Source organism: Calypte anna, chromosome Z (assembly GCF_003957555.1).
Source record: "Calypte anna isolate BGI_N300 chromosome Z, bCalAnn1_v1.p, whole genome shotgun sequence".
Classification (NCBI taxonomy): Eukaryota; Metazoa; Chordata; class Aves; order Apodiformes; family Trochilidae; genus Calypte; species Calypte anna.
In genome coordinates, this window is record NC_044274.1 from 33578277 (window position 1) to 33591295 (window position 13019).

Below are 13019 nucleotides of genomic sequence, written 5' to 3' on the forward strand. Positions count from 1 at the left end.
GATTTGTATTTGTAAAACTGTTATGTGAAAGGGTGTACCTAGGGTCAGGTGCTGGTGAATTTGTTTTCACTAAGTACTGCCTAGATTTTTTTCTGATCAAACATTAGCAATGAAACATATTGCCTGATTTTGCTGAATGGTCAGGAAGGCTGGAGTCACCACGCAGTGAGATTCGGGGTCTGTGTATTTTGCAGCAGTGTTTGTATGAGTTATGTAAATTCCTAGTTCTGGAGTGGAACTTGGGTTACATCTTTTTCACTGAGTGGCCTTGGAGAGTTTGATATAAGAATCTCACCCGGTCCAGCTGCCAGTGGTAGTTTCTCTGCAGCCTTGGTGACATTTTATGATATTAAATGCATTGGTGCACGTGGGGTTAGCATGATTAAGTTAATACTTGATGGAACTGGTTACTAAATGTGTGTTTTTCCTACACTGCTAGTTCAGGATAAGAGCATTCCTGTGGGGCAGGAGATAGTAACCTTGCTCGGCAGATTGTGTCCAGTTCACATGTCCCACTCAGAGTTTTGCAATCAAAGTGCTGAGACGAAGTGGACTTCTGAATTTTTGGGCACGCTTTCAGGAGCGTGAGCATTGAGGCGGGATCAGTGCAAACACCAAGGAGCTACCGCGACCCCGTTTCGCCTTCTGTGCCATTCACGTGCAGGATGCTTTGAGCATCAGTTGAGCCTCCTAGCGTGTGGGAATAAGACACGCTTTGGTTAAAAATAAATAGATAAATGAATAAATAAATAAATGCATACATACACACATACATGATGCTCGCGGAGTTTCCCCGGAGCGGTTATTTTAAGGGGGGGAGAGGGCGGGACCCTTATTCCCATCCCCGCCTTTCTCCGGCCTGGAGGGATGCGGGATGGGCGGGGGGAGCTGGCGAGAGCCCGGTGCAGGGGGCGGCTCTCGCCACCGCCTCTCGCCCCCAGCCACGCCCAGACCACGCCCCCCGGGGATACCTTGGGTGCCGAGGACCGGGACGGCAGTCTCCTGTCGCCGCCACCATGACGGACCGATCGGCTTTCGACACCAATGTCATCACCATGACCCGCTTCGTGATGGAGGAAGGCAGGCGGGTCAAAGGCACGGGGGAGTTCACGCAGCTCCTCAATTCCCTCTGCACGGCCATCAAAGCCATCTCCTCCGCCGTCCGAAAAGCGGGCATCGCCAACCTGTACGTCCCGGGGTTGCCAGGGGAGAGGGGGTGGGGAGCGCCGGTAGCATCCTGCACTTCCTCGCAAATCCAAGTGATCCTGCCGTCTTCGGGGTAGTGGGGATGGCGATTGGGGTTGTCGCCCAAAAGGCGTGAGTAAAGGTGCATCCACACATCCTCTTGCACAGGGCTGTAGCTCCTTAAGTTCTTTAAGCATCTTGGACTCCAGATTTTCTCAAGTGAATTGGATTTTTAGTAACAGGAGGCATGCAGTCTTTGAGATATATCTGGTGCTGATAGACTTTCATGAAAACCCTCAGAAGTTTTGGGTGCTTTGAACCAGATGATAAAATGAACAGAAAGACAAAGCCTTTTAAAATGCGGCTCAATTAATGCTCATCATAGTCAGTAACTTACATATCAAAGCACCCTTTTATGCTTTTATGCTATGAGGCACTTAATCAAATTCAATGAAGGCTTTTTTCCCTATTGCATCATAGCAACTTGAGTTTCTGTGTGAAGTTTTGGATGTCTAAAGGTTTAGGAAGAAGACCAGAAGTGATTACAGTCAGCCAGTCAAACGGGAGTTGCTGTGGAGATGCAACAAGGAGAAATTAAAACTCCTGAAATGTTAAATAAGTGGAAGTGGTTATAGGTAACTAATCTCCTGAAGTATTTTACATATTGTTGTTCAGCCGAATTCTGTGCTGAGCAGGGCTCTCGACGCACTGCTTCATTACTTAATGGCAAATGCTGTAGAGAGAAAATTAATTTGCTTCTATAAACCACCTATATGGTGGAAAAGATAAGAAGGAAAAGGTCTCTGGCAAAGCAGAATATAAATTATTACAAAATGTATCAATGAACTAAAAAAAAAATCTGACTGAAGTTAACAAAACAGAAGAAACTGCAGGAGATATTAAAGATCCTTCACTTTATGACTTCAGACTTCATGTAGCTGCGACTGTGTTTAATCACTATGTGCTAGCCTTTGTGTGTGCCTATCAATAAAGACTAGGGTTTCCCCATCTGCAGCCTGATTTGTGACATTCTGAGGCCTCATTCCTTCATGTGTCCTACACATGTCTGTTGACAGCTTCCCTCAGGTTCCATACCTGTGCTCCTCACCTTCTCTTACGACAGCCTGTGGTGAACTTGACTGCCCACTAGTGCTGGGGTAGCTAGCCTAGACTCCTTGAGCTGTGCATCTCCTCTGTGAGACTGTGTTACAGCTGGTGAGAGGGTTTATCTTGCCTATAGGGAACACCACGTCCCGTTTCTTTGGATCTTCACTGGCCCCAGAGGTGTGCTCACTGCTCTATATATCCCAGCAGTGGAGGTGCAGAACATCTGGGAAAGCCACAGCCACTTCCCAGATACAGGCTTGGCACAGGCCACCCTCCTGTCCTCTCCTGGGCCTCCCCAACAGGTGAAGTGTGACAGCTGTAGCTGCTGTCTCTGAGGATGAGGACTCGTGCCTTTGCTCACTAGCATGGTGTTCTGAGTACATTGTTCTCTAAATGCATTTTTACTCTTGCAGAAAAATGGTCAAGCTGCTGTAGCAGAGAGAGAAAGACAGAATTGCGCCAGCTCTTTTTCTTTGTCCTTGTCTCATGTATTAAGCTGAAGAAATGCAATACATTCAAAGCAGTGTGTTCAGTGTTATTCCAAAAACCTGAAATACCAGTATCCAGCCTAATCAATGAATACACGAGAGTCATCTGAATGTGTGCAGAACTGGCTATTGTTTTTCTCTTCTGAAAGATTAACTTCCCCTCCTCTGTTTGGTATGGTTTCAAAATCACCAATCACAAAGTCTCCTCATATTTCCTGATGCTAGATGGTTTGATTCTGATTATCTTTCTAAGTTTTATTTGTGGTTTGTACTTGTATTTTCATTTTTATACCAAAGTAAATATTTACTACATAAAATCAAAACTAAAAACATTGAACCATAAACCTAATGACATATCTGTGAGCAAAGTGTTTCTACTGCAATTTGTACATCATATTGCTAAACAGAGCAAATTACATAGAAAATTTTCACTTAACTAGTGTAATCAGATTCATTGCTATGTTTTAAGTATAATTTTTCTAATGAAGGCTTAGTTTTGGGGGTATAATATTGTAGCTGTAGTATTTTTGAGCAATAATATTGTATCCTAGGATTCAGGGGAAGTAGTTTGTCTACAATTCAGGGACTATTGAAAAAGGATTCTTTGTTTTGTGTTCTTCACATTCAGTGTCTTCTAAATTTGCCACCACAGCTTATGTTAGCAGGTCTCAGCAAGAAACTATTGCACAGTAAACGAAAACTGGCTTAGAGAACTGGGATATCATCCAAAAGTACTGATTGTTTTAGAAGACATTTTAAAAATACAAGGTTACAAGAGCCCCCTCCTGACAAAATACTCTCTCTTGGTCTTCTTCTAGCTATGGAATTGCTGGGTCTACCAATGTGACAGGAGATCAAGTAAAGAAGTTGGACATCCTTTCCAATGACCTGGTGATAAACATGCTTAAGTCATCCTTCAGTACATGTGTTATCGTGTCAGAAGAAAACAAAGATGCTGTGATAGTGGAAGCTGAGAAAAGGGTTAGTAGCTTTAAAGGTTCTCCCTGCTTAAGTTCAAATCAGTCTTTAGAGATTAATTGCTTCAGATATGACAAACTGAAATTGAGCTGAAAATTTCATCTACTTTTCTATACTGACAAATGAAGGGGAGTGGCGGATGGATGGAGGGAGTGTCAGTCACCATTTATTCTTTCTCTTATATATGTTCTCAAGATTGATGTTTATTGGTTTTATCTTTACCTCTGTTGCTCTTATTGCTCCTCCCTAGTTTTTTTTTTTTTTTTCCTAATTTTTACTACTTCTGGATGAAGCATTTCTTGTTTATCCCATTTGATCTCTAGAACTACACTTTAAGTCAGTCAAATAGCTTTGTCAGTAGGGCACTAAGGACCTGTTCTGTGCAGGTCAAATCTCAAGTTCTTTAATTCAGGCAAATTCTCCTTCAAGACCCTGGAAGGATTATCAACAATGAACAAAAATATTTCTTGCTTACTTATTATTACTCACAAGTCTACATGCACGTATGGATAGCTCATTTTTCCTATCTAGTATTTTGGTATGATCTCTGTAAAACCTCAGTGTAAAAAACCGAGTAAAAATTTAGTGAAAACAAACAACTAAATCATAATTTTTAAAGTATAAAATTAAATCATAATTTTTAAAGTATAATGTTTGCAGTTCTCTCTCAAGAAATCTTCAGAATTCATTGGATGAACAAAGATTGCTTTAGATCTGACAAAATATGATTCAATACTCCAAGGACACTCAAAAAAAATTCAGCATTAATGGCTTTCTAAACTCAGTGTGAGCTAACATGATGTTTTTATCAGAATTTCTGCTTACAACTCCTACCTGCAGAGCAGAGCATTGCTGGACTTAAATTTCTGGCATGCAGGGTAAAATAAAGGGGGCCTATAAAAAGGATGGGAAGAGAAAGGATAGCAGTTTTAAACTACAAGAGAATAGATTTGGGCCAGATTCAAGGAAGTAATTCGTGAGAGTGGTGAAGCCCTGGAACAGATTGCCCTGAGAGGTGATAGATGCCCCATCCCTGGAAACATTTTGCCTCAGGTTGGATGGGGCTCTGCACAACCTCATATAGTTGTAGAAGTCCCTGCTCACTGCATGGGATTTGAAGTAGATTACTTTTAAATGCTCTTTCCAACACAAACTATGATCCTATAATTCCGTTCTTGTAATCAAACAAAAAAATAATGAACATTTATTATTGTTACACATGAGTTTTAAAATTAATGTGGATAAAATAAGGGGAAAACAAGATATTTAAAAGGTGCAGTTTTTAAAAGACACAGCTGATTCAGCTGTTTTCCCTGTATTGGCAATTTCCCATAACTACAGGAATCCTTAATATGGCAATAGGCAGACCCCCAAAACCCAGAGTAAGACTGCAGACTTGCTAAAGTAATGTCTGAGCATCTGTCCATTCAGGGATACAAAATCTGTTATAGTATTTGGACATGAGGTGTTAAAGGTCTTTTTCATCTCTCTAGTTTTATCTCTGCATAAAAAGACTGAGCTTCTTTATTTCTCTTTTGCCTTATAACTCAGAAAGCCATTCTTTTAGAGATGAGAAAATCTAGCTGAAATGGTAGATGTTACAGGATGTCTCTCAAAATTGATCAGCACTAATTAAATAGATGAAGCCAAATTAATGACTAAAAACCAATAATATTTTAATATTAAAAATTACCATAATCTATTACTTACTTTAAATATTTTCCAGCATCTGCTGTGGTACAAATCACACAGTTTTAATCAAGAATTAATTTTGTGCCAAAGAATTTCTAACATTTGAATTCAGTTCTTTCATAATCTATAAAAGTTTTAGTTTATATTGGTGTGAAAGTTTCTGATGAAATTTAACTACTGAAGTATTTTTGTTTGGAAGGAGTGGGCAAATAAGATCACTGATCTAGTTGTTCCCTCTTTGATATTTTCTAGGGTAAATACATTGTCTGCATAGACCCTCTAGATGGCTCATCAAACATTGACTGTCTTGTTTCCATTGGGACCATCTTTGCCATCTATAAGAAGGTAAAATGCTTTCATGTAGGAAAGCAAAACCTATTACTGTACACCTTTTGATGAAATATAATTGCATGTGAGCACTTAATGGAATCTGGGTAAACTTGTTTGTGAGACATTCAGGACCAGTTTTAAGGTAAATCTGCTATTTAACAGATATTTGAATAAAACAGTTGTAAGGGATTTGCATTACTGTCTTAGAAGATGAGGTATCTATGTGCACAGGGAAGTCTGGCCAATATTTAATTAGCTGGCTAAAGGAATTACCCCTTAGAAACAAATCAGGTCTTGGATTTCATGAATATTTGCGTTGAGACAAAATACCATGTGGGGAATATGCTTTCTGGATTTCTTGTTCTCTGCACTATTAAGTCCTGTTAGCCTGAGGACAAGCTTCAGACACAAACCAAAGCTGAAACATGTCATGTACATTTGAAGTGTCTAATTCACTCTGAAAGGCAGAAACCTTGTCTGAAGGAGCTTGAAATACTGGACTCACATGTTATAAGATGGAGGAAAAGGTAAGTCAGAGAAAACACACCCAACTGTCCATTTCAATCACCTTTTGTATATTGTCAAACATCCCAAAGTAAATATTTTCAGCTTAATTTTTTCTATGAAGCAAAAGAAGAAAAATAAAACCCAAGTATTTTTATCTGCTTTTAAATTTTTTTTTATCTCCACGAGTCATGTTTCAGTGCTTGCTTTTCAACTATGCCTCAGAATTTCCCTCTGAGCTGTGTTCATCATCACCTACAAGGAGGTACACAGCTCTGTATTATCTCTGTAATCCTTTCCGGCTTCCTGCATTCCAGCTGGGTTTATACAAGAGCATTTCTATATCAATGTGTTTGTCTCCTCCATATAATTTGTGTTAGTGCATCCAGTAGGAATCTCAGTTGTTGATCATGGAAGTGTCTGTGCCAACCCCATGTGTGGATATGGAGTAGTGGAAGACCATCCCTATGCCAAGAGTTACGCACCAACTCTAGGAATGAAGTAAAGCTGACGGTGCTTCTCCTTATTCTAGATGACCCCTGATGAACCTTCTGAGAAAGATGCTTTACAGCCCGGGCGTACTCTTGTGGCAGCTGGGTACGCCCTCTATGGGAGTGCCACAATGCTGGTGCTGGCCACTTGTGCTGGAGGCGTCAACTGTTTCATGCTGGATCCAGTAAGTGTCTTCTCTTTCTTTGGTTCTTTATTAGGGATATAACTGTCTACAAAATCTGTTTGTCCCTCCAAAAAATCAAACAAAGGAGAAATTTCCAAGCTACCATGGAGAAATGATGTACACCTAATAAGCAGCATTAATGTCAAGAGATTTTTTTTGTTCTGCCTGCCTGCTGCAGCAGTGCTACCTGTGCTTCATCAATGGGAAGAGAGACAAGTTAGTGCAGCAAGTATGCAGGATCATGTGCCCCATCATGTGATATTTAAAATGAGCTGTTTTATGCAATGCAGGGTGCCCTTTTAGACTTATTTGCCTTTTCGTTAATGTTTGGACCTCAGTAAACCAGAGAAGCAGAAACATTTAACCTTCTTCCTGTGTTTTCAGATCCTACCATGATGTGTAAAGAGTAAGTGGGTGCATTTGATGTTGTAGCACGTATTGGCTATACGAGTTTTAAAATAAAAGTCATACTGATCATAGTGAAATGTAGTTTGTTCTGGTGACCCCTTTTTTTGCCATGAGTCATGCTGTGCCACCTGCCTGTATTATTTTTATAGAACCCACAGTGGTCAACCAGCAGGAAATGTAACTTGGTGCTCCCTGTCAAGTAACAATTAAAGTAGATGCATGCGTATTTATCTGTATTTACCCAGCAGATTTAACTTTGAGCATGTGTGCATTTTATTTTGTTTATTTTTAGCACTAACTTGTAAATGTACTGTAGTGCAAGCTAGACAAACCTGCTCTTGGTTGCAGAGGTTGTTTTTCCTGACTCTGCACTTCCACTTCAGCCAAATTAAAACAATCTGGACTTTATTAATGTCTCCAGTTATTTGAAGAGGTTTATGGATTTCTTCAACCAGCACTCTCAGTTTCCAAACTCCTCAGAGCTGTTCTTTTGTAGTCAGTCTAACAAAAGTTTGGAGACTTAAATGAATTTACTGGCAACCTAGAAAAGTGAGAGAGATCTGGCAATGAAGTAGGTTGCATGATCCTAGGATTCATGCTCTGTCTCTCTTTTATGGATTAAAAAAAACATTGCACATCTAGGCTTAAAATACCACTTTTTCATAGGTACTGAATTACTAAAGAAGTTGCAGCTGTAGTAAACTATTCCTAAATTGTGCATATGATTGTTTTTTACCTTGGCTGGTAAATAAATGAGCAATTAACATTAACAAATTGTTTTATTTCTTACTGTTAGGCAATTGGAGAATTCATTTTGGTGGACAAGGATGTGAAAATCAAGAAGAAGGGAAATATTTACAGTCTCAATGAAGGCTATGCTAAGTACTTCGATCCTGCAGTCACAGAGTATCTCAAAAAGAAGAAATTCCCTGAGGTAAAATATCCTGTTTCAGAGACACTTTCTGCTGACAGTGATCTCTCACTGTCTCATGCACTGCTCAGAGCTTGTTTTCCTTTCTTGTTTTGTTCAAAAATGTATCTTCATATAGGACTGACAATTTGAGCAGTACTTGATGTGACTAGATATTTCACTGCACCTCTTTTTTTTTCTTTCTTCCTTCTTTTTTTTATTTTGGTTTTTTGTGGGTTTTTGTGGGTTTTGTTTGTTTGTTTGTTTTAGGGAGGAGGGGGTGGGTGAAGGTTGTTTGTTTGTTTTCTTAATCTTCCATCCTGCCTGGAGTCCTGAGTAATGGTGCTGGAGGCAAAACTGGGTGTTTGGTAGTCAAGTAGAGAGGAAGTCTCATCTGGTGATGAAGAAATTTGATCAATGTGTGTGCTAGATTGCTGCTTCCACCCTGCAGTGTCAGAGCAGGGGGAGAGACAAGTGTGGATGGCAGTAATTCACTGCTCAGTGGAAATACAAGCTGTGTCCTGTGGCAGACTCTCACCTGGAAAACTAGTGTTGTCAGGAGGCTCAGGCCTCCTGCTCTAAGGAGTGGCCATAAAAATCACGTCTGTTCTCATGCCTTATGCTTGTCATCACCAGAGTTATTATGTCAAATGCAAGCATCTGCTATTGCTAAGTGTTTGAGTCCCTTATTGACTTCCTGGTCTTGCTTTGAACAAAGACTAGTGGTTTTGCCTGGCATCTTTCCAGGCTTAAGGTGTTGTTTATGTAGATGTTAAAATGTACTCTCTGGCCTATAATACAGAAATAATACCTGTAGTCAACTATTAACCTTTCCTTAGCAAAAATGGTAGAAGTATGAAAGATCACTTCTTTTCCTCCTTGGTATTTTTCTTACTATAAAAGAAAAAAAAACAAAACAAAATATCAATTCCGAGCACTTGATCTTTGTGCTTCTAGAAATTCAGTATTTTCCAAGGATGAGAGCACCAACTGAGAGCTGGGATGCATTTTCTGTTGTTAGCACTACCACTGATGTATCCTGTAATCTTCTGTCAGTCCTTTTCCTTGGTTTCTACCAATTAGAAAATGAGGAAAAACCTGAAATTTTCTCAAAATCTACTTTGAATATTATCAATTAATCATTATGAAGGAGTTAGATTTTAGGACATTAAGGGGGGGAGGGGCAGGGAGATTAACCTGATGTGCTCAAAAGTTACAATTATTTAAATGTCTTTCTGTAGGATGGCAGTTCACCGTATGGTGGGAGGTACATTGGATCTATGGTGGCTGATGTGCATCGCACACTGGTGTATGGAGGAATCTTTCTGTATCCTGCTAACTCCAAAAGTCCCAAAGGAAAGGTAAACCTAAACAAGCCCAATCACAGAAAATGTTAGGTTATCTAGGTGTTTCGCTATCACGGATCATTATTTTGATTGCAGAACATGTGTTTTACAATTTTGGTAGCCTGCATCTCTGATGGGTGGGCATGGGCACCCTTTACACACTGTCACAAGTAGCAGCAACCTCTTTTCAGATACCTTGTTTTAGGGCTGCTGCTAATCTGTTTCAATTGCATCAAATTTGCTTTATCCCCAAACATATTCAGATTATGGAATGTCCTGGTGGATGTGTGGGTCAAACAGGCTTCCTATATCATCTCAGCCCAAACCAGGCTGCCCCCTGTCAAGCAGAACATTATAGTGCAAATTAACCAACCCACATTACCTAGAGATTTTTTTTACAATCTAGCATGCAAGCAGCCTAAATGTAGTGCACACCTTACAAGCAGCTCTGTTGAATCAAAAGATGTCTGCATCTTGAGCTTGGTATCTGTGCCCCATCTGGAGGGACTATGCCTGGCTGCCTCTGCCCAGACAACAGTTAGGGAAGATCACACAATTCCAACCTGACAAAGGCAGTATTTATTCAGCAAGGACCTTTCATCTGTTTTGTAATTGTCTGTAAATTATTGCTTCAGGTTGCAGATAAAATGCGGTTACTCATTAGGGAAACCTAATGGCACACTCAGACCTATGTGGTCCGCTGCCTTCTTAAAGGTTGTGTTGTGCATACGAGCTTTATCTCTGTGTAAAGAGCACAGAGCAAACATGAGCTATGAAGAAAGTACTCAGATCAGGCAAATCCAGCATTCACTGTGTTTTGTTTAAAATAAACATCCACACAATTTCATTTCAAGATTGAAAGATGGAGTACTCGATTGGTTTTAAGTCAAGGGGCAAATATATTTACCTTTAAATATTGTCAAGCCTTGCCTGGGCTGATCATTGACCTTTTGTTTTTTGTCTTCTAGCTGAGACTGCTATATGAATGCAATCCTATGGCTTTTGTTATTGAGAAGGCTGGGGGAATAGCAACGACTGGGCATCAATCAGTACTAGATATAGTGCCTGAGGATATCCACCAAAGAGTGCCTGTTGTCTTGGGATCTCCAGATGATGTGAAGGAGTACCTTGAGATAGTCAAGAAGCATTCAGCCAAGTAAAGAAAGTTTGCTGGAGTCACTGTGCACATGGGGATAAATGCCTTACAGCTGAAACAAATAACACACTGCAGTATGGAGAGATTGAACTATATAACCTCTGTAGCATGATATCAGATAAGCCATATTTTCGTAAGATTTTTTTAAGTGAAATCTTGTGCAAATGCATTGTGCAATGAAAGGCATTAAAAGATTGAATTAAAGAAAGCATTAAAAGCAAAGAAAAAAATGTTTGCTTTTTCATTTATCAGTTTTGATTGCACAAAAGCCACTGTGTTACAAGGAAATAGTGTGTTGTGTTCAGTAACTAGGGGAAGACTTTATCAGAAAAGCTGCAGACTGTCACCACAACATAAAGCTCTGTCTTCTTTTAAAAATCTTGAAGGGGGGAAGACTCAGCAGCCTCCTACAGTGAGTAACCCACCTTTCCTAGAGCAATATCTGATTCTTCAGCAATAAGTATAAATGCTAATGTGGACACCTTTACACATTGTTTCTAAGCCAAATTACTCACTGTATTTCAGTCTGTGTTTCTTCTGACTGAGAATCAACATTTGAGAAAAATGTACATTAGTGTATGTTAATTAGTATGTTAATCACACATACTGATAACACTGCCAGCTGACACTCAGTCACGCAAGGATGGAAAATGACATGTGGGAGGTCAGTTCTGAATTGAAGAAAACACACAGACAGCCTTGTACCATTCTGCTGTGTTGAGCTGGCTGTTTTGGCTGAAATTAAGCTGCTTGTTTGATGGAAAAATGAACCTGTATCTGCTAGCAACTCCCACCAGGTGTTCTTTGTGTTATTTGGAGAGTGTGCATTATCACAGAAAAGGATTCTGCTGCACAAGCAGAATTAGGTTGTGAAGATTCCAACAAAGCATACTGACATTTGCCATGATGATTCAGAGCATACTGCACAGTGCTAGCACTCGGGACTCCTCTTGTCTTGGTACAGTTTATGGCTGTGACTCACAGACTTTTTTGAATCAGTCCGAATCTGCAAATCTTTAACATTTCTCACTGCACACTTACTTTTGCCAAACTAAAAGGGACACATGAATGTTGCTGTTGGGCAGATGGCCACTAGTGTGGGACAAGCCATGATCTGGGAACCCCTGCCTATGGGTATGATGAGCTATAAACCTCTCTGTCTGAATATTTTGCATACTGCTGTACAGATAGACTGTGTGAGCTTGATTGTTCTTGTAAAATGAAAAGAGTGTGGGAGGACTTTAAGGACCTGATGCAAATGCATTTTCTGGGAGGGTTTATACACGCAGAAACCTGGGGTCCTTTGTTCTGACACGGGTTGTGTTTGGGGCATTTGGAGGCATACTGGCAAACCTTAGATGGGTGGGTCTCATCTCAAAACCGATAGAGGACAAGGTGTTTCTGCCAGTTTCTGATGAAAGTGCTGTTTCTGATGAGGCTTTGTTAGTGAAGACACGGCTTTCTCAAATCTGAGCTCTTAAAAGATGGGAGTAGTCCTGGGCTCCCTTTCTGCCTATGCACTCACTTTTCATGCTGTGAGGATCTAAGTCTGACTCCTCTGTAGGCCAAACTCTGCTCCAGGAAATGAACAGAGCATGGCTTATATACTTTACCTACTACAGACCTGCAAAATCAGGCACCCAACAAACAGCCACCCACAGTATGCAGCCTAATTTCTGATTCTTTCTCTGCTGGGAGAAGGTTCAAACATACATCTCCCAGAGGTGAGCCCTTTGTGGTCAGTCTGGGGACCAGCCAGGAGGCAGAGGGCTCACCCCCCCAGGGTGAGCGCTGTGCTATGACTGGGGAGAGGACTTCATGCAACCAGACAGCAAGTGGGACAGCCATGTGCTGAGGGTCTCTTGTGGCTTGGGTTTTTCTTCACGGGCTGCTTCTTCTTGTTCTGGGACCAATGATGCTTCTGCTGCCTTACTTCATGTGAGCAGCCAACTACTGGTATATGTCCCAGCTCTTGCCCTTGTAAAATTAAAAATAATGCAGTCTTTGCATCTGTTTTGTTTTCATTGTTATTTCAAAAGAAGAAAGCAAGCTTCTCTCCATTTTTGATGAGTGAAGGTGAAGATGCCTACCTTGTACACTGAAACACTTCCCAAGGGAACTGCATATTCCTGTCCCAAGCATTTCCTTACCTGCTTGCTCAGGCACATACCTTGCAGCACTCTTTTGCAACCCCTTTCCAGAGCTCACCCCTATGCTCCTTTGCCAGGTTAGGGGGTGG

General features: G+C 40.7%; 1 protein-coding gene across 1 annotated transcript; it reads left to right on the forward strand.

Annotated features, from left to right (window-relative positions):
- Positions 1-928: 928 nt before the first annotated feature.
- On the forward strand, positions 929-11003 carry LOC103539204 (fructose-1,6-bisphosphatase 1). Its single transcript, XM_008505690.2, has 7 exons — positions 929-1186; positions 3599-3761; positions 5703-5795; positions 6817-6960; positions 8165-8302; positions 9520-9639; positions 10593-11003. The coding sequence occupies exons 1-7, from the start codon at positions 1017-1019 to the stop codon at positions 10782-10784; spliced, it is 1020 nt and encodes a 339-aa protein (XP_008503912.1). The 5' UTR covers positions 929-1016; the 3' UTR covers positions 10785-11003.
- Positions 11004-13019: the final 2016 nt, after the last annotated feature.

Excerpts from the sequence above, each read along its gene's own strand:
- LOC103539204 (XM_008505690.2), top strand. The coding sequence starts at position 1,017 with ATGACGGACCGATCGGCTTTCGACACCAATGTCATCACCATGACCCGC. Across the intron at positions 5,796-6,816 it reads TCTTTGCCATCTATAAGAAG|ATGACCCCTGATGAACCTTC; the intron begins GTAAAATGCTTT and ends TCCTTATTCTAG. Across the intron at positions 9,640-10,592 it reads CCAAAAGTCCCAAAGGAAAG|CTGAGACTGCTATATGAATG; the intron begins GTAAACCTAAAC and ends TTTGTCTTCTAG.